The sequence below is a fragment of the Hippocampus guttulatus genome, chromosome 7 (assembly GCF_054856545.1).
Source record: "Hippocampus guttulatus isolate MCC_2025c chromosome 7, RoL_Hgut_1.0, whole genome shotgun sequence".
NCBI classification, from domain to species: domain Eukaryota; kingdom Metazoa; phylum Chordata; class Actinopteri; order Syngnathiformes; family Syngnathidae; genus Hippocampus; species Hippocampus guttulatus.
Window position 1 is genome coordinate 6,842,287 of NC_141267.1, and position 26,387 is coordinate 6,868,673.

Sequence of the window (26,387 nt, forward strand, 5' to 3'; positions counted from 1 at the left end):
ATAACATTTGATTTTTTTTAAACAAATAGATGAGCCAAGACATTTGGAGACATTCATTCATTCATTTTACGAACCGCTTTATCCTCACTAGGGTCGTGGGGGGTGCTGGAGCCTATCCCAGCTGTCTTCGGGCAGTAGGCGGAGGACACCCAGAACCGGTTGCCAGCCAATCGCAGGACACACAGAAACGAACAACCATTCGCACTCACACGCACACCTAGGGACAATTGAGAGTCTTCAATCAGCCTGCCTTGCATGTTTTTGGAATGTGGGAGGAAGCCTATTTGGAGACATTGAGGTTTAAAAAAAGACAAAGTCAAAAAGTGGTTGTAAAATATATAACATTTTATTTTAGTAATACAATTAGTGAATAATCAATAAAACATGAATATAAACTCCAGATTTAGTAACCAATGTTATGATAATTAATGCAACACATTTTACTGAATTCTTGACAATGTAAATGCTCAGAGAGAAGAGAGTGAACATTTTTTTTTACCCGTTTTATTGGGTCACAAATTTTCAAAAATGCATAAGCTGTTTCAATTATCACAGCTGAAGACATGTTGATACGATATCTCACTAAAGATATTTCTAAGGCAACCAGTACAATTTTTCCTGCTACCTATTTTGTTTGACTGCGTTAACTATAGTTGTCACTCCACTCACTGACCATACCACTGTGAATGTGATTTCATACACCTTACACTCCAATACAAAGAGAAGACCTCAAAACTTTTTGTTTTAAAATGTAAATCATAATTTGAATAATTTGACCTAGTGATTGTCATTTTGTGTACAGTATGTAAAAAATAATTTATATAAACAGCTTCGACTATGAATTCTGAAACAGGAAAGTAAAATAAAAAAAAGAAAGCACTTTCACCAAAACCTCCGGAATATCCACTTTTCACTAAACAGTGTAAGACACTCATCTCCATTTGCCATGGAGGATTTAAGACCAAAATGTAACTAGAGCAAACAATTTCAAAACAGCACATTAAGTGACCCCTTAACTAATAACACTGTAAAATGTTTGTCGTTGTTTTGTTTCCTGGATATCTTCCAAAGCAGAGTGACAGTGGTCAGAAGCATTTCAGTGTAAAATTCCACTGGGATGTGTGCGCAACCTTTGAGTCCCCTGAAGGTGGACGTGTCATGTATCAGATTCCGGGCTTCCACTGCTGGAGGTGTAGGTGTGTAAAATTCCAATGAATGAGAGCTACTGTTTCATGATGCCACCTCGCCTTCCCTTCAGCTAACCTGAGTTTCACTTTGAGGAGCGCCAAAGCCAATCACGTTGAGAAAATGTTCCTCGGAAGACAAACAGGCCTGATCTGAAACAGTAGCCTGAAACAACACAGTCAGGATCATAAACACAACTTTGATCCTAATGTAGAGCGAAGCAGCGAGACCGTTTCTATGGTATCGGTTGTTGTTTTTGTACAATAGACACTTAAATACGAGACACTCCCCGCTCCCTCCCTGTCGGTGAGTAAACAACATTGAAATGTTTGAGGGGTAGCACTCGGTGTGTTTAAAAATTACCATCAAACAAATGGTTGCAAGCTTCGCTCGCATGATTTCAGTCAGGGTTACATGTTTAGACCAGTCATTCCGCTGCAAAAAAAAAATTAAAAAATGTTTTGTATTGTTATGGTATGATGAAGATGGAAGGAAGTTCAACCAGCAAACAAGTACAGTACACGCAAGGTTCTGACAGTGCATTCAAGAGTCAAATTCGATATCATATATTGTCGACGTGATGCAAAAGTACTTTACTCAAGTAAGCGCGTTATCAGTTCAAAGATAAGAAGGCAGTGAGATTTAAAAAATAATAATAAATTCTATGTGACTTGGGCGACACAGTGGTCGATTGGTTAGTATGTTGGCCTCACAGTCCGGAGGTGCACAGTTCGATTCTGGCCTTCCTGTGTGGAGTTTGCATGTTCTCCCCGTGCCTGCGTGGGTTTTCTCCGGGTACTCAGTTTTCCTCCCACGTTCCAAAAACATACATGCATGGAGGTTAATGGAATACCCTAATTGTCAATAGGTGTGAGTGTGAGCGCGAACGGTTGTTCGACTGTGTGTGCCCTGCGATTGGCTGACAACCGGTTCAGGGTGTCCCCCGCCTAATGCCCCAAGACGGCTGGGGTAGGCTCCAGTTCACCGCGACCCTCGTGAGGAAAAGCAGATTCGAAAATGGATGGTTGGATGCAGATGTGACTTAGTTGTTTCTTAAAAAGCACAGAAAAAAAATATGATGCCTTACTGCTCAAACAGAATGAAAGGGTCGACATTCAGTCCCAGCCAGGGGGAAACCAAACATCAGCTGTTCCTGATCTCGGAACAGTTTTCCCAATATGTGCAACTGAAGCCAAGTGAAAAATGTCAGTGTGTTTCTGACCAGTAAACGTCATAGTTCTATACGAAATCCCTTCCAGGTCCAATTCAGCATCAACATCATAACACAACATGAAAAATAATTCTCATTTTCCAAAAAGAAAATGCCATACTCTAAAGGAGATCAAAAGGTCAATGCAAAGTCTCCTTCTTGCAGCAGGCTATTGGTCATTGTTTCCACGGTGATTCCAGGGTTTGCCATGAAGATTCCTTTTGAGAAGCCTCTTCTTGGGAATCGCACCGAGGGATAAGGGCAACATGACGTTCGAAGGATTCTCCTTCCGAGAAACGATGCGCTCTTTGATGGCGTCTTTAATCACCTACAGGAAGCAAAGTGGGGTGGGATTAGATTCAGCAATAGTATCGTCTCGACATGCCGACCTAGGAATGTATGAAGGCTTTGTGTGACCTGACTCACAATTGGAATATAAGTCTTCATAGAAACATTGTGGAGTGAACTGACCACAGTGTATCCTATTTTCTGGATTTTCTGATGCATTTCGACGCGCAATTAAATGAAAGCACAACTAGAGTGTCGTTTGTCTACTTATGACCGATGGTCATTTCAAGACATTACAATACAACGCAGACAAATCTTGTCAGTGTTAATCAAGTGCATTCAGAAGGTTTTATGTTTCCTGGTTTTTTTTTTGTGTGTGTCAGTCAAGGCGTGTCTTTTTCGTTGTGTTTATTTTGGGATACTTTTACCCGTGTTTTTTATTATTCTTGTACTTTTGTTAATTTCATGTTTTTTCATGTTTTAGTTTTGTTCTCTTGGAAAAAGAAATACATCTTGTTTTTGTTTGAACACATCCTTTATCCCTGCAACTGGGTCCTCAGCCAAACGTAACACACACTGGAATGCCCGCTTCGTGTCACCAGAGGCACACAGCTCAAAAGGGGATTGTTGTAACTACATATTGCTCATACGAGTCCTACTAGCGCCATGCCTCTGGGAAATCTGACCACAGCTGAGTGCACCAACAGGTTGCCGGCTGAACAAGAGGTGGTCGACATAAGGACGGTGACAGCTTGGTATAAGACCCAGAGGAAGCACTGCAGGAGTTTGTTTATTTAAAAAAAAAAAAAAAGTATATTTCAATTTGAAAAGAATAGTTGGTTTTTGAGAGCATTTTGCCACAAGTTTTCTTCTCAAAATAACGTTAAGACACTACAGCAGCATTCACTACACTAAATAAAAGGAACCGTCGTGGAAATGTTTGCAGTGTCTTCACACAGGCTAGAACAGAATAGGTCCCAGGCATCAGTTTCTTGATTGCACATCTGTCGAGTAGCAGCAGCCAGAGAGGCATCAATATTCACTTGGTCAGCTTTTCATTTCCAAAAATAAGTTTTATCACTGTTTGGCATAGGGTTGTCAAAATGTTTACTTCTAACAGAAGCTTAAACGTCAAGTACACATCACAACTGTCGGGGGAGTGTGGGATTAGAAAAGGGTGAATCTCAAACGTTGCTTAAAATTAGGAAGTGCCAAGAGATTTGGAAGTGATCTGCACGGTCGTTGCGTCACATTTGACTCCTCACTCAGCTCGGAAGTGACTCACTCACAGTCAGAGAAAGTCAGGCTGCCCTCTCACAGTGATACAACTAGACTTGATAAAACTTGTAGTAACTGTAGAAAGTTTTTATGTTGCACCATACTGTGGTGAATGTGATGATAATTGCATGGCGACAATGCAAGTATGCAAAGCATTCCCGGTGACCACACCTGCTTTCAGGAAGGCCATGCATAACCATTTTGTACAAATAAAGAGATAGATAAATAAATAAAGACAACAACATTTAGATTTATAAGCCGGTAAATATCAAACTGACCTCCAAGTTGTTGAGCGTGTTGAACTCCATGAGGTCGTGAAGTCGTGTGTAGGCCTCGTTGGAGTATTGAAAGTTGAATGTGGAAAACGGCGACTCAGGGTCATCAAAAATGTCAAAGTCTGCAAACTCCTTCTCCTTCTCAGTCTCTCTTGGAACTCCTACCGTCATATAATCAAAATGGCTTCGTCAGGAAAGATGAACTGTGAGCTCATCACAGTATTCAACTACACTATTATCCATCCATCCATTTTCGAATCCGCTTATCCTCACGAGGGTCGCTGGCATGCCGAAGCCTATCCCAGCTGTCGACCAGCAGTAGGTGGGATACGCCCTTATCTGGTTGCCAGCCACTCACACTACTAAAATGCTTTAATGGAAATGTCGTGAAACAAATAAGTACATAAATATTCTAGAATACATCATGTGTATAATTTCTTATTCTTGTGTTGCTAAATAAGAAGAGCAAAAATATTAGAAACAAATCTCAATGTGATGCAGTGCAGGTTTGCAGCCGCAATCATGAAGACATTGTTAAATTATTACCCTTGTGAGAGTGCAATCAAAACTAAGCATTATTATGGTTTTATTGTAACGGTCGAATTTGTGACAAACTTCTTGCAGAAGATCTCACTAGATGGTGCAGGTGTACTTAATGAAATGACAGGCAACTGAGGGTATGTCCATAAATCCATTTTTGATTGCGCTTATTCTTATTAAAGCTGCAGATAAGCTGGAGTCTATTCCAGATAACTTTGGATGAGAGGCAGGGAACATCGTAGGATGACCACTAGCCCAATGATTCCCAACCTTTATTGAGCCAAGGCATATATTTTAACTTGCAAAACATTTAACGGCACACCAAACAAACTTCTTGACTTGAAAAAAGTTGACTTGACTTATCAAAAAAGGCGGAGAGGATACACATGTCAATTATATACTTTCTGCAATCGCTAAATTGCTGGCATAGATGGACGGACAAAGATAACTAAATATTTTTCTGACTAATTGAGTGAAAATTTCCCACGGCACCATTTTCGAGCCCTCACAACACAATAATGTGCTTGGGAATCACCGCGCTAGTCAGTCGGAGGACAAATACCAACAAAACAACCATGCACATCCACATTTGGAGTTATGACAATTGACAGCCTTCATTTAACATAAAAAGCATGTTTTAGGAACGTTGGATGATGTCTTAGTGCAGGATGAAAATCAACGTGAGATTTGATCCCTAAATCTCAAAACTGTGTGCTAACTAGGCCATGATGCTACACACTAAAGGGATAATGCTTGTTTTGTTGTTTTAACAAACCAAAATGTTGATCCAGATAGCCACCTTACGCTGTGTTTTCTATGCTAAATTATTATATTTATTCTGCAAATATATAGCTAATGCTTTATTTTATATTGCACTTAAATTGAACTGTGTGCAGTTCTTTTCTGAAATATTTATTTTGTGCAATGAAACACTTTATTTTTTGACCCCCCGCCCCAAATTTTTCTGCTGTAGACTGCAAGTTTCCCCAGTGTGGGTCAAATAAAGGCTATCTTATCTTATCTTATCTTAGATCTCCTTTTACTCATTTTAAGCTACTTGTTGTGGGTATGTTGGTCATGAAGTCAGAAGTCGAAACGTGACATTGAAAGACATAAGTTTAATTGAATGTGGTTAGCGTGTTTGTCGAATAGTCAGAGGTTCTCGGTTGGAATCTCCCCGTGCTTGCTTAGCTTTTCTCCGAGTACTCAAGCTTCCAAACACTTGCGTCTTAGATTAATTTGGAGACTGAATGGTCCATAGGTGTGAACGTGAGTACGAATGTTTATTTGTCTGTACATCCCTAGCAATCTATTGGACACCAGTTAGGCTTTGACACTGGTCAAGCTTAAAGTGCAGTGACTGGCAATTGAACCTAAACCAGCTTCACAAAAGTTAACAATGTAAACCCATTCATTAATAATTGCTGCCTAACATACATCCATGTGTCAAATAAATTTATGCATGACACATCGGCGACTTTTTTGAAGAAAATTCTCAGACTAAAAGTAAGATGCAGGAAAAAAATTGCAGTTGGGAAAATTGAAGCAACCAATCGGAAACTGATTCAGCATTCAGTCTGGATAGGGTGCGTCTCTACAAACTGGAAGTCCTTTTATGGAATATGCTGTTGGTAAAAAAAAAAAAAAAAAAAAAAAACCCTTACATAACTTCCATAAACAGACTGCGGAAGTATGTGGGCACATGGCTGACTGAACATAAAGAGGCACTGGAGAGTCAATGAGACGAAGATGAGGTGTTAGGATGTCTTTGTGAGGATGTAAAATGATAAATGGCCTGTTTACACATAACTCTCCCACTGCACTGACAGATTCCCTACCGGCACCTGGCTCCTCAAGGAACCATCCTTCTCACAAACAGCTGCGGTTCCTGCCTGTGTGCACAGGCAATTCCAGACAGCAAAATGTACAGTATGTGGGTTTAAAGACACGTTATTTCCATTGATAACCGCGGCGATCCTGAGCAAACATATTGAAATAGTGAGCAATCGGGCACAACTAGCGAGAAATAATTATCTGTCCCCTAGAATTATCGCGTAACTTCAAGGAAGCCATGCCTCATGTGCCATTACGGTAACATGGCATAAAGGCGTGCAGTTAGAATGTTTTTTTTTCCTTGCACATATCCTGTGGAAAACCCGCCAAATGTACGCTCTTACCAGGTGCTTTGAACTTCCTGAAGTTGATATTCACCAGGACAAAGTGGATGACAGTTGGGCAGTGCTTTTCGCCTTTTTTGGGTTTGAACACGTAGCATTCCTTAAGGCCTTCTCGGTCGAAGACTTTTGGATCGATTTTCGGGAATGGAAGCTTGTTCATTCGAGCCCACTTTTCAGCCAGCAGGAGCTCCTGGGGTGTACATTTAAAATTGATGAGTAAGAAGAAGAAGAAGAAGAAGAAAACCTTTATTTGTCTCACAATGGAGAAATTCTCAATCTACAGCAGCAAATTTGGAGGGAAGAAAGTAGAAAAAGAAAACATGAAATATTTGCATGCACAAAATAAAAGTTGTATTGTGTGTTAATTAGGGGTATAATGGTACGCCCCCCCAAAAATATATATATTTTAGTAATTATATAACATAAATTCTGCAACTGCTAGCGTTAATGTACTGCCAAAGGCATATCGTATGTACGCGACAACAAATTTTTTTCTCGCCATTTTTCGTGAGGCCATTTTCATGTGATCATGTCGCGCAGATTTTTTTTTTCCACTCCTCTCAGGAAAATTAGCTGTTAAAAATGTGCTTACCGTGTCTGATTTTAGATATGAAGTATAGTGGAATATCCTCTGTCGCCTCATTTTAAATTTGATGATTTTCATACAGTATTTCGATGTTTACACACACTCTTTGACCGTTTTGTGTTGCCCAACCTTAAATGAAGGGAGACGCATGGGAGCATTCCACCGGGATAAGCCAGCCGTTCGTTGCCAGCGATGGTGTGGGAATCTCCGGTAGTCACAAAATAACAACAGGCAGACGGGGTCGCACTGCAGAGATGTTTTTTGTGGCAAACGCAACCGTTCCCTGTGCTTGTCTCAACTCAAAATGCTTCCCATTGCTCTTACTGGTCCATAAACCGTTCCGCATTGACACTCAGGCTATACCATTGTCACAATGGAGAAAGTTGCCTCCATTTTTGCCTGCTTTCTGAAGTCTTTAAAATGACGTCTTTAATTCTGAATACATTGAAAACATTTAAACACCTTTTTGTCCCTGGATTGCAGATCTTTCCGGTCTTACTGAAAAAAAAAAGTTTTTAACTTTGTTGTCACGTACCTACATATAACACTACCCATGATGTGCGCTAGCAAGCAGCTGAGATGTCCAATATTTGTTTATGAGGTACAATAGCGATTCCCTGGAGCACAAAATGCTTATCCTATATGTCCATGTTGCGGGTGGGAACTCATACGTCTGAATGTACCGTTACACCCTTAATATGAACATTTTGGTGGAGTCAGACCTTAAACGGCGGGCTGGAGTCACTAGGTCGTGCAGAGAAATCAAAGGAAATGATGAGGTCGACACCACGTTGAGGCCGCAGGATGAGAGGGTAGGGAAGATTGTAGGTCAGTCCGCTGTCCACCACGTGGATCTTCTTACTTTTCACATCCAGAGGCTCATAGATACGATCAAACTCATCCGGGTCTAAGAAGGTACAATTAATGCAAAGAAGACTTGAATAAATGCCTTGTATAGGAATGTCAAACACTTAATAAACAACATGGCAAGGACATCACTTGACTAGGATGTCATTAAACACCGTAGCATTATTTGTACGGCTCTCTTAAATTACTACCGTTTGGAATGTTGTTGAAAAGTAAAGCCACACAGTTTTCTCTTCTGTCCCGGGTTCTTGCATTGAAGTCTTTAGCTCAGCGCTGATTTAACATTTTCCATTGTAAAAATTATAGTCGTAAAGGCCTCATTGATATTCTTGAACGTCTTGTTTTTTTAAACATGCTAAAAACATCAAAGGACCAAGAGTACCACATGAGTAATCTGCTTGCTTGTTCAAAAAAGAACTCACCAGTGATGGGATGTGGTGAATTTGAAAGCATTTGAAACTGTTGACACTGGCAAAATTTAGAGAAACAAAGTGCTGCAGAATGTTTTCATGTTTCCAAACTATTGTGAGAAATCATCCGTTAATTATTATTAAGAAACACGAGAGACGGGGTACACCCTGGACTGTAAACTTTACACAGGAAGGCCCGAGGGGAGATTTGAACTACTGCGCGAAGACATGCTAGCTACTATGTCACTGCCTCAATACTATACTACAGTACACTGAAGAAAAAATGGCTATGTGTCCTAATAATTTGACTGTATAGATTATAGTCAATGAAGATAAGAAACAAACAAAAATCATAATTTCCAATGTGGCTTCAACGGGTTTTAGGAATAAGATGAGCCACAGCTTGCACCTGTCTGGGATTTTAAACAAAACAAACATTGCTTACCTGTGACAGCGTCCACCTCTTCTTCTGGTGTAGGTGCATTGCAGACGAACCCACTGATCGGAGAGAAAGGGATGCTGGTGTTCAGGTTCAGACCCAACATGAAGTTATGCACCTTTGCAATAGAGTGGAGCAAAGAGAAGGTGACATTTCAATTGGTAGACGGGCCTAATGACGATCATATTTTGATTTTGGTCAACCTTGCCGGCGCGACCCTCTCTGGTGTTGAACAAGGCCGAGTCACTGAAGAGCGACGTGAACATCCTTTGAACCCAGCTGGCCTGAGCGGTGCGATGATACTCCTCCTCTGCCTCTTGATTCTCGGAGCCACCTGAACACCATTATGTTTTCATCCGTCAATTTCGTTAGCACATCCAGAGCAGACATACTTGGAAATGCACTGGCAAATGTTTTACATCAGTAAATGTAATTCATGTTCTTTTAAGTTTTGTGCATTTCTTTTTACTTATCCCCCCCCGACCCCCTCCGGCTTCAAGTTTGAAAAAAAAAGCAGGAAACATTTGAGTCTCCACCGTGCAGCAATGGGAAGTAATTTTCTGTCCCGATATCTGATAAAACAGTAATCTGGGAATTTGTTAGGGTTGTCATTTTTTCAAATAAATCCGACCATTATCTAAAAAGAAGGGCAAATGTGCTTTTATTCCAAAACCTTTTATCGTGAGTTGTGTAAGCAAATGAAGCGAATGGAGTACTCCAAATGTTTTCACAAAATCCGAGTTCGGTTAGAAATACTGTCATTACTTTTGGAGCACAGGCTGTCCTTTTCTTTCTCATTTCTCTTCCCCTATTCATTATTCACTCAACATTTTTACCATGCCACATCATGAACACGTCATAAGAGAGGGAACAATGTTGCTCCACTGGACTTTGGCTTTTGCTTCTAATACATGCAAATGGAAAGTTTCCCGCAGATATGAAAAACACATGGTCGGGATTTCCACTTTGCTAGTTAGACTGTGTACGTCTTAATAAGTTAACAGATTCTGTTCAGTGGTTAAAAACACAGCATCACAAGTCGTAGCTGACCTTTCTGGGGTTCATCCTCGTTGTCCATGCTGTCTTCTCCAACGATGTGCTGTGGTTTAATCTGTTCTGTAAAACAACATATGAAGCATTTGGAAGAGCCAACAACATTGTGGAGCAGTAAAGGCGCAAAATGAAGTTGGAATTATTGGAATTGGAAGTGTTAGTAGAAGAGGCAAACAAACGCTATTGTGCTGAAAAGAAATCAAGCACGGTGACCACGTTGGGGAAGACGGTTATCTCATAAAAGCAATGTTTAGCTTGATTGTAGTGCATGGCAATCGGCTGTGTATGTCCAACCTGAGTAGCATAGCTTTTCAAACTTGGAAGAGCAAACCTGAGAAACTGCTGTGGGAGAGGCCATCACCAATTGAAGAGTGAAAACTGTGTGGAAAAGGCCAACACGCAAGGAAATGCAGAATTGTAGGGAGTTTTGTCATGGCAAATAAAGCATGAGTCCTTCTTGTAACTGGCTCCAAATCAGCTCTTAGATCAATCAGAAGCTCCAAAACTGTATTGCTGAATACAAGTAGATGATACGTCGTGACAATCTTTGTTTCTGGCATCTCAAAATTGTTAACCTGCTGCTGCCTATTTTGCCTGAACCTCCTTGCCATGGTCATTCACAGAGATTCGGTTTGCACCTTTCAGAAGTGGCATTAAAGATCCAAAATCAGTCATGGCAACTTTTGAGGTTTGATAAATCACATTGTGCATGCTTGCATATATCCCTGCAACAATCCACATAATGAGCTGTGCAGCAATTTGAGAGCAGACGACTTCCCGGGTGCATGGTTCAGTTTCATATTTGTTTGTGTGAGCATAAAGCTCGCACATGCAAATCTTTAGTAAATCGGGTCCTTATTGTTCATCACATCAACACTGTGCCCAAAGGAATTGGCATTTCTCGGACAATTCTTTGTCACACCCAAAAATCGGCCAAGGCAGAAACATAATACAAGCCAAAAACAAATGCATTTTTAACAGGGTGGAGGAGGTTCCACTTTTGGAACAATCAATGTGTTGTGTCTGTACATGCAAAGGCCATCCTTAACAAATGTATTCAGGAAATTCCCTGGAAGACGATACCTCCTAACTGTTATGGGAACAACAGGCATTGACTCCCACTATACACACAAACACAAACAATGGCAACAGCAAGTGTACGAATCGGAACTTGAGACAACAAAATGCACCATGAAAGTGTTTTTAAATTAAAAAACGCAGTTACAAATTTAAATTGAGTAATTCATTCAGATGAAATTTGTGAATAAAATTGACTGGCTTTACTGCATTCCAGCGTAATGCAATATTTGAGCACAAGACTTTATTTGAGCAATATTATCTTTGTGTCTGCTGAAAAGCATCCTGCCACAGGGGATATGCATTTTGCATTTTGCTGGCATTGTGCGGAATCCTTGTACTGTACCGCCAAAATCATGAGTTTTCAGGACACTCCAGAAACGTCACATTTGTTCAACCATTTAGATTGCCCCATCAAAGAGAAAATGCCATTGTCATCACTTTAGGATTGGTCAATAATTTGTAAAAATAACACCAACTGTGTGAAACCTTTAGAGTAGTACAGTATGTGAAAATGTGTCTTAACAATGCTTTGCTAAGCCCTGAGTTACATTTGTTGAATCACTGAAATACGTTAGTACTTGTCGGACTAACTGTGTGCTACACAGTCTCAAAAAGAAGAATATCAGCCACGATCAAAAGAAATTCACAAAAACCAAGTGACTGAAATCTAAGAGTCTGGAAAAGTTTAGGAAGCCATTTCCATGGCTTTTACAGTTCAGCAATCCATGGTCAGAGCATTTATCCACAAATGGGGAAAACTGAACAGTGGTGAACCTTTCCAGTAGTGTTCAGCCAACCCAAATTACTCCAAGAGAGCTATGACAATCCAGGGGGTCACAAAAGCAGAATGACAGGAAAAGAATCACAGGGTTCACCAGCCTCAGTTGAGGCCAGTGGTCATGACTCAAAGACACTGCGCAAAAATGGGGCCGTTCCAAGGTTAAAAAAAAATCACTGCTGGCAAAAAAATAAATAAATAACACAACGGCTTGTCTCAAACGTTCCAAGAAATGTCTTGACGACATCCAAGACTTTTGGGAGAAATATTCAATGGACTAGTAAGGCAAAAAGTGTGCAGCCTGATACATTCAATTGAAAATAACACTCCAATTAATAAAAAGACATCAAAACACGATTCCAACAATAAAACACGTGGGGCAGTGTGATGTCAAGGGCTGCCGACCATCAGTTTGTGCCCTCAAGCTCAAGCGTACATACCAGGAAATCCAGCTCTGAATGGCTAAAAAAAACAAGTTCGGGGTAATGGGAAGCTGGAGCCTATCCAAGATGACTTTGGGTGACAGGCAAACTACACCCTGGATTAGTCGCCAGTCAATCACAAAGCACACAGACAACCATTCGCAGTCACATTCACAGCATCACTGAGTGAGAGCTGAATGCACATGGCATACACGGAAGTCCGATGAATTTTGTATAAGATAAGATTAGATAAGATAAGAAAACCTTTATTGTCTCACAATGGAGAAATTCGCAATCTACAGCAGCAAAATTTGGAGGGGAGGAGGAAGAGACAATGAAATCTTGGCATAAATACTGTTTTGCGTACTGTCCCTTCAAGACAGCTCAATGTGTATGACACAGGTGTCAAACTCACGATGTTCCTCACTGCTGTAAAACAAGAAGTATCAAATATTATAAAAACTTTTAAAAATAAAAAGTCAACTGATTGCTTTAATATTGATATGACAATAATAAAGCAGATTATAGAATATGTAGTGCGACCTTTCACGCACATATGCAACCTGTCATTCAAAGCTGGTATCTTTCCATCAAAAATGAAAATTGCTGAAGTTATTCCAATCTATAAAAGTGGAGAAAGACATCGGTTTACAAATTATAGACCAATATCACTACTACCACAATTTTCAAAAATATTAGAAAAACTATTTTCTCGCAGACTTGATAGCTTTATACAAAAGCATGCGCTGTTAAGTGAGAATCAATATGGCTTCAGGGAAAAACGGACCACCTCAATGGCAGTTATGGAGTTTGTGGAAGCAATAGCCACTAATATAGACAACAAAGAATTTACTGTTGGGGTTTTCCTAGATCTAAAAAAAGCTTTTGACACAATAGATCACAGTATATTATTGAAAAAACTAGAAAGATATGGCATTAGAGGTGTAGCTTATAAATGGATAAAAAGTTATTTAGAAAACAGATATCAGTACGTGCAGCTCAACAATAAAAAAACGAATCAACTGAAAATCACTCATGGAGTTCCTCAGGGGTCAGTGCTTGGTCCAAAACTATTCATCTTATATATAAATGATATCTGCAAGGTCTCAAAACAATTTAAATGTGTCCTATTTGCTGATGATACAACTTTCTACTGTTCTGGAATAAATCTGAAACAGCTCCTGACAACCGTAGAAAACGAATTAAACAAATTAAAAAACTGGTTCGACAGAAATAAATTGTCACTTAACCTGAAAAAATCGAAGTTAATTGTTTTTGGCACAAGACCAATCAAACACCAAGCTAAAATTATGGTAAACTCAATTGAGATAGAAAGAGCGTATGAAACCAAGTTTCTCGGAGTAGTAATAGACTCAAAACTATGTTGGAAGCCACATATCGATAACGTAAAAAGAAAAATAGCCAAAACCGTAGGGATCCTCTACATAACCAAGGAAGTGCTAAATAAGAGATCTTTGTACACATTATACACTTCATTATTATTACCATATATGACCTACTGTGTGGAAATATGGGGAAATGCCTGCAAAACAAAAACATTCCCTATTCTCAACCTACAAAAAAAAGCAATTCGAATTATTAATAGATCAAAATATACGGAACCCACAAATCCACTATTTATCAAATTAAATACGATGAAGTTTTATGACCTGGTTGACTTTAAAATCGCCCAATTAATGTACAAAGCACACAATAACCTGCTCCGCCAAAACATTCAGAAGTTTTTCGAAATTCGAGAAAGCAGCTATGATTTAAGAGGTACCAACTTATTCAAAAAACTCAAAACAAGAACAAACATCAAGCAAAGAAGTGTATCTATCAAAGGTGTTAATCTGTGGAATAATTTCGAAACGGACCTGAAAATGAGTAAATCGCTTGCTGAGTTCAAAAACAAATTCAAAAAAATAGTGCAAACAACCTACATCAATCAGAGTTAAAATGATAAATTCTAAACATTAAATATAATGATAAATCAGAACTAAGTTGATAAATAGAGAAAGGTATTGAAATATCCATTATGAATACAAGAGAAAATTGACACAAGAGTGCCAGTGTGTGGATGTATATAATCCCGATACAAACCAAAAGTTGTAAAAATATCACGGTTAAGGGTAAAGTATGAGCCTTAATGGGGACTTCTTTCTTCTTACTTTGTTTTCTTTTCTGATTGATATAAAAATGATTTATTAGATATAAACACATAACGGGGTAGGACTAGATACGTTTTTTACTTCTTCCTACTCCCTTGAACATAATAACTGTGTTGAATGAAGACTGATTTCTTTCTTTTTACTATTTTATCTACCTTATTTTCTGTCAAATCATTACTGTATATGTTTTATGTTCAATAAACAATAAACAACAACAACAACTCAAGGCCCGGAGGCCAGATCATGTTATGTGGCCCCCGAAAGCAAATCATGTGTGTCAACTTCCCTGACGCTTGCTAAAGTCTTGCCATTTTGCAATAATTTTGTGACCTGTTTCCACCAACTTGAACAATCATTGAAAAAAACAACAAAAAATAGTTGACTGATTTCAAAATTTGTTGTGTACAAGTAATAATTCAATGAGATGATTAAACAGTTATTCGTTTTCACTGTTGTAACGGCCCTCCGAAGGAAGACGTAACTCAAAAGTGGCCTGCGACTGATATGAATTTGATACCCCTGGTGTATGATGTAGCTCTGTGGGGAGTGCCCATGCATCGTGTTTCAGGCAAGCGAGTTCATCAAGCTGTTAAACTGGAAGTGGCTGCCGGTAAGTAGATGCGCATGAATGTGAATAGTACGTTAGCCAGTTAATGAGCTTTAAATAAACTGCTCAGCACCAGTCACTGAAGCCCAACTCAGCAGTATTTCAAAGCTCTGTCGTTCGCCTCTATCTCATTCCATCACCCATGGCAAAAAAAAAAAGAAAAAAAAGCTGTTTGCCCCTGAAAGAACGTCTCCACAGCTATACGATGCCGCAGATGTCATGTGTGGAGGATTTTATTTTGTAGGGGTAATAACTGACTCTGAGTCTCGCCTTGGCCACAAAGCACAGCATAATCCTGGTTAAAGTAAGCCATTTAAAACTTTAAAGTAAACTTTTAGGCATTTTAGAAGTTAAACTGTAACTTTACTATCCCATAGATTACAATAGATTAAGTTTGCAAATAACTGAATGTGAGGCTTTGTGGAAGCTCTTTGGGCACCCAATGTACAGGTATGATGTACTGATATATAAGTGCACTACTGCATTTACCATTTTAATCATAGTGGACTTTTCATCAGATGGACTGTGATGTGTATTTTATTTAGTTCTTTATTCATGTATTTTAAAGGGGGGAGGGAACTTTCGAGATGCAAATCGATTTGAATGCCACTTGCTGTAGTGAACACGAATGGAGATTTAGATGGATAGATCGATAGACAGATGGACAGACAGACAGACAGAAATGTAAGTACTGTACTGAGAAGAAACCTGTGCGGATGATGGCCATCAGCACCACCGACACAGGGGTAAGTGCTTACCTAACTCCTCCTCCATGGTGGAGCCTCCGGCTGTGTCTTTGACCCCAATCACCCTGTTGAAAAGAATGGAGAAGGCGCTGCCCCACACACCTGCCATAGCCCAAACAGATTAAAACGTACAGTATATTCAATTGACTTACTTTTAATTGGAATTGTAATGAGCAGAGCAATAGACAAAAGTGAATTCATCTCAGTCACTCTTTTCTCACCCATTAGAAAGTGAAGAGGGTTTTCTTCACATTTCTTGACAACTGTTCCCATAAAGAACTTGCTTCCAAACAAGTCAGGTGTCATGAAGGTGCCATACTTTGCCATTCCAATTTCATAAGGGCTGAACTCCACCCAGTCTGCAAGTGAAATTCAGAGTAAGACCAAGGGTTATACACTGCAAATCAGCCAGTGGTTTAAGTTCGTGGACAGTGTTGAAAACACAATGTCACATTACCGCCATTCAGTAATAAAATACTGTGCGCAGTCCAGAATGTAAATTTGATACAGTGTTAAAATGAGGTGTCACCTGGATTGGACCCTGATTGGTGAAACCACAACCTTACGGAATGATTGAAGTTGGCTGGTTCGAGTCAAGACAATGTTATTTGGCATAATTCCCCCTCATTGGTCGCCAGTCAATCAGAGAGCACATCGAGAAAAAGCCTTCAATGAACCTATTACGCATGTTTGTGGAATGTGGGGGGAACCTGAAGAAGTACCGGTATCAAAAGGCTTTTGTACTCCGGCGTCCTCCCACATTCCAAAAACCATGTCATTGAAACTGAAGACTTTTAATTGTCTGTAGGTGTGAATGTAAATGTACATGGGGGGTTTTTCTACTGCATATGTGCATAGTGGTCAACAGGCAACCAGTCTAGGGTGTAGCTTCCCTCTTGCCCAACGTTAGCTAGGGCGGGATCTAGCTCACCCATGAAACTCATTCGGATAAATGTTTGAAATTAGGGATGTTGTTAATTTCCTCCATAATAGTGGGTAATGGGTAGCACTGTTTGTCATGGGAAGGCATAATGGTCTATGGTTGGTTCTTTACAACAAGTAGGAGGTTGATATGGGCCTCAGGGCCAACAAAAAAGGGTTATCCCATACAGGTCACATGAAAGTTAACTGAGGCTTACAACACCGCTTGTCATTATGACAAACTGTATTTGTTCGGGCTTGTATGGCATACAGGAGATGAAACGGCAACAAGCACTCCAGGCATGTGACTAAAAATAGGCACAGAAATGCACGCAAACATTCACTGACACAATTATTATACTAATTATTGATGTTGAAAATTGCTAATACTTAAGACATCCTTTGACACTGAGGTATTTTCCTAAGCCAAGATTTTGTGTCAGAGGAAGAGTCGAGACAAACTAAAGAATGTGTGCTAGTCACGCTTTAGAAGAAAATTGTTTGAAGTTTGATAATGGGATGCAAGAGCAGACGAACTGGAGGGTACACTGACAACAAGACAAATCAGTTAATGACTTAAATCTGCTAGGTCCAAATAATGATGCCAGACAGTGGGAGAGTCCTCCAAAGATGTTTTGTGAACTCTGTCCTGAAGAATTTCATGTATTTATTATGCACAAAGAATAGTTCATGAACGTATCTGTAGATACTCAGATAAAACGCGCTATGTACCTGCAAACATGAGCTCAGAAACATCTGGCTTGACATGCAGACAAGTGAAGAGAGGAAGAGGACTTTGTGCCTGGTTTATTTTTTCCTGAATGTCACTTAACTTGATGTCCATCCTCTAAGGAGAAGAAAAACATTGACGGATGTAGTGGAAGTCCATTATATACTGCAGGCGAAAATATGAAAATGAAATCAAACATGTTTCGTGCAACTCTTACCGCGGGTATGAGTGTTTCCCCGATGAGCATACCAAAGATATCGGTGAAAGTAACTGCCTGTCCAGAGGCTTTCTTGGTCCACAAGGCTTGGATGTAGTTGGTTACGTGTTGCGGCAGCAAAAGCCTCAATGGATTACTGCGGACTCTGTTCATTAGTTCCTGGTTTATCTCTTTTGGCCCCTTGTTTGGAAACTCAGGGTGCGAGTAGAGTGTGGACATGTACCTAGAGACCCAAACAGAGTGGATTGAGCTGAGAGCCATTTATTTAAATGGGACATGTGATCGTTACAAAAGACATACTTTTTAGTAGACTTGTATTGTTAAAATCCATCACTGCAGTGAATGGAAAGCAAAATTCCAAATATGTTTAGCACCAAGAAACAGCGTTGATTGGCTGCTCAGAGTGCACCTTTGTTGGGCACAAGCGGCATCAGACATTACAAGGTGAGTTTGTGCAGATTCATTTCTGCCTATAGAAAAAGGTTTTGTAAACTTATTGTTGTATCTGTTGTATCATTCATGGCTTTGAAAAAGGAGTTTGGAAAGATGACATAACACAAGCGTTTGCTTTTTTTTTTTTTTTTTTTTTTTAACGCGGCTGTCAACACAGAAAGCAGCAGCCAGCACAGCACCAGGTTCATGCCATTGAAAATAATGACACTGAGATTTTAAAAAAGATATTAACTTTGCAATTGAAAATAACTTTGGGGTGCTTTTGCTTTGATATGAGCATGCAATGGTACAGTATATGATAGCTTGACATGAGTGAAGCTTGGAATGAGCGCCAACTTGAACAAAGCGGTTTATGGAAACTCAAACAAGATGGCCTTTTTTTTTTTCCTCAGAAGTTGTCATTTTGGAGGTGCGGGGATTCTCCCAACAGTGAGCATATGTAAAATATGAGTAAATAGTGCCACTTTATCGTATAGTACACACATTTATTGACTCTACCAAAAATGTTATGTACAATTCTACCAGTGACATCACTCTAAGATGTAGGGCATTTCAATCTTGGTGATAACAAAGGAGAAGTTCCAGGGGCAAGTATTTGATTACTGATTCCCCCAAATTGATCTTATTAAAAATGAATAACAGTTTACATGAAGTGAGATTGCTCTTGGGACTACTTACCAGGTGGATCCGGAGAGACCAGCAATATAGGTGGCACAATCTAGAACTCCAGACTCAAACAGGGCCTTTATCACACCAGAATAGCCAACCATGGCACGAAAGCCGCCTCCTGAACCTGAGATAGCAATGACTGGTACCTGTCTCGCACAAATGAGAGCGTCATCAGTTTGTCAGTCATATTAGCCTCACACTCTCTCATCCTTGAGTCTTATATCCTCCCGTCTCAGCCTTCATAACCTAAACATAACACTGCTCTACAACAAATTCTAATCATAGATGCCTACTACTGATATTATTATTCTTATTGTTTGTCATGTTTCGGTTTGGGACCAACAGGTGGCACTGTTGGGCTCCCCCTGCAGCTGCACACCTGTTGGTCGTTATGTAAATATTAGTATAAAAGGACTCCCGCCCGACCACTCATTGTCGGGTCATTGTGTGTTTGCTTCTGTCAGGTTTGTTTCGGTCATGTTTCTGTTATTGAGAGTTTTTAGCTTCTGCCATGGTTTTTGTTTGTTACTTTGGATTTGTTTTGTTCTTTGGACTTTGTTTTGGATTTAGTTTTCTCTGTGTTTTAATACAATTCTTGAAGTTCACCCTGCTCCTCCCTCCTGCCTGCTTTTTGGTGTCCTCCACTACCTCGCAATGTGACATTATTATTATTATTATTATTATTATGAAAACCTGATTTGGAATCTTCACAAAAAATTAATTCAAAATCATTGACGTGCATCTCTGATTAAAAAAATGTAAAAATGTTTTGACCAGTGATTATTGAAGTTCCAGATATGCTTCACTATTGGTGTAATGGTGTATCGTTGCTTCCTGTGTCGGTGTGCATTTATGTCATTGGCAGATGTTTGAAAATTCAGGGAGTATTCTGGGAAACTGTAAAAAGATGTCACATTGTGACGTGTTAAAACTGAAGACAGCGGCTGGTTATCTCATTCCTCAAGAACTTCCTGTACATGGTCAACATGACAAGGCCTAGCTGCAGATTACAAGCACCCTCAAGGGCATCACGCAAAATCCACACGAGTGAAAAAAAAAAGAAACTTTGTACGAGGAACGGGAAGAGAATGTTTAACACTTTCAGCAGGGTTTTGATCTGAGAATCAGCAATTAATAAACTGGGATTGGATTTAATTTTGGTGCATTATGTCAATGAATTTAATCTGCAAAATGGTGATGCATGGCTTGGTAAATGTTATTTTAGCGGTGCAAATTGTGATGGAACGGGCACATTCTAAATCGAGCAAGGGCATGCAGCAGCCTCCGTGCAACTTCACGCTCATTTAGTGTACATTTTAAAAAATACATATGATATCGTTTTTATGTTGTTATGTCATAGTGCTAGAGCGTTTGCACAACAAAAAGATTAACGGCCGCTCTGAATTTGGTCTAGTAAGTATTAAGACATATTTTCCGCAGAGGAAGTTTAGATCGCCGTTTGTATGTTTATTAACAGTCTTACACATGATTTTTGAAGTGATTTTAACGTTTCTGTGAGGGCCGCACATGTAAGGAAACATTACATTTTGGCAAAAATCGGAAAAGAAAATGTAAAATGCAAATACAGCAACTTTGTTTTTGTTTTTTTGAACTCCTAGATGAAACTAATATTTGCACCCCCCTGGAAAAATGTTATTGTCCCGCCAAATTAAATCACCATCTGTCTCACTTACAATTTTGTTACTGAGTTAGGTTTGGTTTTTAATATTTTGATTTAATGTAGGTTGTGTTTTAATGACAGCATTATTTCTCTCACATTATCTACCTGCTAACCGCACACCGTGGCTTCAGAGTAAAGGGAATTCATGACTATCTACTGCCTCATTCTTGCCAGAGTAAATGCTACTCCTTGAAGAAAGTGCTGCTCCGATCACTATAGTGAGCCAAAGAAACAAAAATACTCTTTCTGTCACCGCGTCACACCACACACAGGTATCAAACTGTCTGTGGAAATCTCATGCACGCCGATGTTCCCTTCAAGAGACTCGTAGTGTTTATTTTAAGACATCCCACACTCATGCCCACCTCTTCCGGTGAGCTGGGAAGGAATCGGGGCTTCTCCATGTCTAGTAGCTTCTTGATGCCCAGCATCGCCCTTTCTCTGCGCGTCTGTCTGAACTGTTTCTCATTGTCACACAGGGCCAGGCTGAACCGTAGATCCAACTTGGTGCTGGAGGCACAGAGACGTTGATTTTACTCAAACTAAAGAGGATGTTGTGGTGAGGTGAACCTCTTTATTCATTCACCTTTCCAACTTGGGTGAAATGACCATACCCTCAAAATAACTCTGGGAAGTGAATTATGATTGTAAATAAGTCACAGAAATGATGCTTTTGTGACTGATTTATTCTGTCATGGGTAAAATATCTGCACATTGTTGACATTGTGGCAGAGATTAAATCTACAAAAGATAACGGCTAACTACGATGATAACTACAATGAATATAACTGAGGTTTATGCTAAATAAGATACGATAAGATAAGATAAGATATCATTTATTTGTCCCACACTGGGGAAATTTACAGTCTCCAGCAGCAAGATTGTGGGTAGAAAGAAGAAAGAATGACATACCATATCTCCAGGAACAGCTCTAAGTAGACCTTGGTTGCCTAGGTCCAAGAACAATGACAAGGGGCATTCAAGACATGCAATTTCGACTGCAAGTTTTGTTTAAATGGCAATGAAACAATGCTTGCAGAGAAGCTCAACGTGTCAGTGTGATGCGTTGTGGCTTACTTTGCCAATGAGAAAGGTCTCCTTCTGCCTGTGGCCCACTTTGAGGTTGGAGATGTCAAAAGAAGCAGTCCCGAGGGTTTCATCCATCACATAATTGGCATCCATTAATGTAACCTGAGTAAAATCAACAGTACGCAGTTCATTGACCGATAGGTTGTACTGGGATGGGTTAAGGTTCCCATAATTTACACCCTGAGGTTTATCATGTGTATGTTTACAAGAAAAGTATACTGTATATACTGCAAAAATAAAATAAAAATAAAATAAAGAGAACACTTAAACAGCACAATGTAACTCCAAGTGTTCCCTTTATTTTTTTGAACAGTTGATACAATAGTGTTAATCTTCATCCTATTATCTCACACCGACAAAGTTGTTTCAGATAAAACAAGACAAAACCAAACCTCAAGGACGTTCTGCAGGTTGGGGTCTAATATGAAATGAAAGGTCTCATCCCATTTTGGATTGATGTTGTTGTCTATGTGTTTGGTCTTCTTCCTGCTTTCTGGGGCTGTCGGGATGAAAAGCTCCACATATGGGTCTGGTGTGTCCACTGCAGACAAAAAAAAAAAAGAATCAGCTGTTTTTTTGTTAGTTCATTTGTCTTGGTTGAACAGCTTCTACAAACATACAATAAGATGTACAACACCCCCAAAGGTTGATGCCACAGCTGGTGTAAATTAACAGCAATGGTGCTTTTTTTTATCATTTGTTATGTTTCCATCGAATTTAATACACCAGCATGTGCAAAATATTTAACCAAAGACTCCATCACAGCACATCACGGTGCTCGATAGTCTCTTCTTGTTTTTATGACGGGTGCTCCAAAATGTACTAGGTACTGTATATACTGTATCTAAATAAGTTGCAGAATGAGTGTTATTTCATGTAAACAGACAGCATACTCACACAAGTCCCCAAGTGCTCCCTTAGTGACGCTCTCGGCTCGAACGACTGTCACTGTGAACTTGTGGGAAAATTGTTGTTCCACCTGAAATACAGCATCATTGTCGTTTTAACGGCATCACCTTTGACGAGTGGAAAATCTTTGGGAAAAGGAGTGATTTACAAAAAGTTTGTAAATCAGGTTGATATTTACTGCCTTTCTGTGCTTCCACTTCCAGTAGTAGCATAAAACAAAGGAAATGACTAGTATAAAAATAACAGAGTACGGGCTTCTCTCCTTCGGCTGCTCCCCCCATGATCCAACCCCATATAAAGTGAATATGATGAATGAAAAATAACTGATGACTTCATTCACTTTTCTTTGATTAAAAAGTTGCCTTTATAGGTCATTAAGATTTATATCTAAAATATGGTCTGGTGTCAAGAACTGATATTGAGAATGACAATTAGAGAGAAGAGGAACATAACATAGCATTAGGGGTGGCACGGTGTGTCGGTGATTATGTAGTGATACACTCGCCGGACTTGTGCGTGCAGTGTGGGATCGGTTCCCATTCAGTGCTATAAGTTATCTTATTGAATTGACTGGGACGCTATGAAGCAATACGCACAATTATATTCGATGCCATGGTTTCGTGTCAGTGGTGTAAGCCTTTATCAGGATGGGAGTTCAGGAGGAAAACATCTCAGTCATCAGTTCACACCTTGAGAGCCTGTAAAAAAAAAAAAAACATCAGTCAATGTCTTCATACAAACTATGACAGTTTGACCAAGATTTAAGATTTGACATTTGGACCCACTTCAGAGCAGCTGAAACACATCTGATGTTATTTGAATATTTATATCTGTTATGTTTGTTCATGAGTGTGTTCTTCTGTGAGCATTTGCGTGTGCGTGTGCGTGTGTGTGTGTGTGTGTGCGTGTGTGTGTGTGTGCAACTGTGTAATTAAAGTAGCGTTGTTCATCCATTTGTTTCTCATTTGTTCAGCAAAGAGTGCCATCAGTGATGAGCCTGGGAGCACGTAGGGAAACTCTGTGATCATCCAACTCGTCACGTAGTTTGCCTCACTGGTCCAGATTCTAGTGCCAGCTCACCCTGGCCTTGTTCTGCAGCATACAATGGTCGCATGCAGGGCTGTGTGTGTGTGTGTGTGCGTGTGTGTGTGTGTGTGTGTGTGTGTGTGTGTGTGTGTGTGTGTGTGTGTGTGTGTGTGTGTTTGCGTGTGTGCGCATCTGATACCCTGGATTAACATTTATCTGTCCACTACATTACATTTATACTTGGAGCACTTCAATATTTGCATCAGTTAAAGTCTTGAAAATTGACATGATGATGATGATGATGATGATTAAAGATTTGGGACATGTCATCACAGATCAAATGTCTAATGAGGATGACATGTAGACAGCCCTAAGTTATATGCAGAAGCTAACACATTTCACTGGTGCTCAGATGCTCAGATATTGTCAAGACAATATGTTTTGAATATACCCTACTCACAAAAAGTTAGGGATATGTGGCTTTTGGCTAAATTTCAGGACGAGCCTAAAATGCATTCAAACATTTACAGGTGAACTTAATGTGACCTTCTCTAAGCTTTTGAATGCAGATGTCCAGTGTTTCAGTACTATTTGCACAAATTGCTGTCCTCCAACGAGGAGCTTAAAATACGCAACAGGCATTTGATCCTTGATTCAACCAATACATGTCTAAATTCAATTAGAGCTGATGTTTAAACAGTCGTCCTCCTCGTGCTGTTCACATTTTGACATCATGAGACCAAGATGACACCTAATAATGGATCAAGAGTACCTTGCCATTGTCATGCTTCAAACAGGACGATTTCAGACTCAATTCCAGGCACGTTTAAGAGAGATGAGAGGCACCCAAGTGTCACGTCAGACCATTCAAAACCGTTTACATCAGCGTGGTCTGCGTGCTCGACAACGTGAAAGGGTGTCTGGCCACACCGCCAGGCACAGGCGTCATCATCTTGCATGGGCAAGGGAGGATTTACGCTGGAGGAGGAATCAGTGGGTCTAAGTGATGTTCTCTGATGAAAGTCGATTCATGAGCGGAAATTATGTCCGCCAATGATGTTGGAGACGTCAAGAAGAGCGTTATGCATTAGCCACTGTTATCACCAGATGAGCTTTTGGTGGTGGCGCTGTTACATTGTGGGCTGGTGTGTCCAGTCTGGAAAGAATTGCCCTATACTTTGTGACAAGGCCATACTCCCTAAATAACTTTATTAATCCAGTGATTGTGCCCCTGCATGAACAACATGGGCCTAATTTCATATTCATGGAACGACAATGCTCCAGCTCATCAAGTCTGCATCATCAGGGAACGCCTGTTCGAGACTGGTTTACCCAAAATGGAATGGCCTGCACTTTGTCCAGACCTGAATCCTATTGAAAACCTGTGGGATCAGCTCTGCCACTGTGTAGAGGCTTGAAACTCTAAACTCCAGAACCTTGATGACCTGAGGGCTGCCCTTCAAGAAGAGTGGGATGCCATGTCTCAGCAGAGAATAAATCGACTTGTGAACAGCATGAGACATTGTCGTTAAACTGTAATTGATGCTGAAGGGCACATGAAGAGTTATTGAGACGTTGAAATTAGTTGTTGTGGTGTACCCACTATCGTTAACTTTTGTTTCAATTTGTTTTTTGAGATGAGGACATCACCAGTACATCCATCTACTTGAATGTTCTAGTTTGATGATATGATATCACTTAGCGTGAACTTTTTTACATTTTCCATAAGGTTTCACCTGACAGCCAGGTATCCCTAACTTTTTGTGAGCAGTATATTTTACTCATTTGTATACTATGCCCTTGTGGATAAAGCTTGGATACAAATTTCATACTTCAACCACTGACCATTTCCCAAAAGCCCGGGGTAGAGTTAATGATCTTTTTTGCTCACGCTTGCTGCAGGCCATTCTAACATGTTCCACCTAATTCTTATTTTCCTGGACAGGTCATAAAATGTAAGCCTATTTACATAGTAATAAAACGTGGCAGCAGTGGATATGGTTCGTATTCACAAAGGTAAAAAGCTTTTTCCACGAATCCACACATCCACGAGCAACGACGTGAATTAAGTTTCTCATCTTAAGCCATCTGCGCTCTTAAAACAGATAACTACAATAAAAAATGTTGAATATATTAGGCTGTTTTTAAGTTACTGTGTCGCCTCTGGTTTCCTCGTTACCTAACTGCGTAAACATTGTGTTCCAGCCGCAAAATCCACTGTTACCGTGCGTCTCAGTAATGGTGAAACGTTCAACGCGTTTGAGAGAAAATAAGTTAGACATACCTTAAAGAAGATGTAATCTTTCAACTCACAAATCCTGAAAAAAAGAAACGTCGTGCCAATCGAGCGAATATCATTCCACCACGGTCGCGGAGGGAGGAGGCGCCTCGCTTCACTTTGTGGCCAGTTGCCGGAGAAGCAGTGTTTAGTTGAATGGGCGCGACACCTAAGCTCTTGTTAGCACCCCAGAAAACATTGATCGTAAAAATGATAAGATATCTTACTCAACATGAGACAATGAGGCGAGTTTCGGCAGAGGAAGCGAGGAGCTCCGCTCCAATTGCGCACAGCGCGTCCTA

The 26,387-nt window shown here is 40.0% G+C and overlaps 1 protein-coding gene across 1 annotated transcript; it reads right to left on the reverse strand.

The window, feature by feature from the left end:
- Positions 1 to 323: 323 nt before the first annotated feature.
- Positions 324 to 26,387, reverse strand: LOC147202087 (cytosolic phospholipase A2-like). The gene is made up of 19 exons (XM_086115858.1): positions 26,092 to 26,387; positions 23,378 to 23,479; positions 22,770 to 22,851; positions 22,265 to 22,413; positions 21,861 to 21,974; positions 21,696 to 21,733; positions 21,149 to 21,293; positions 19,112 to 19,248; positions 17,981 to 18,203; positions 17,766 to 17,880; positions 16,334 to 16,471; positions 16,125 to 16,214; positions 10,306 to 10,371; positions 9,459 to 9,589; positions 9,262 to 9,373; positions 8,262 to 8,446; positions 6,954 to 7,143; positions 4,240 to 4,397; positions 324 to 2,723 (listed from the first exon to the last, which is right to left on the reverse strand). Exons 2-19 carry the CDS (start codon positions 23,393 to 23,395, stop codon positions 2,565 to 2,567), a joined length of 2,250 nt encoding a protein of 749 aa, XP_085971984.1. The 5' UTR covers positions 23,396 to 23,479; positions 26,092 to 26,387; the 3' UTR covers positions 324 to 2,564.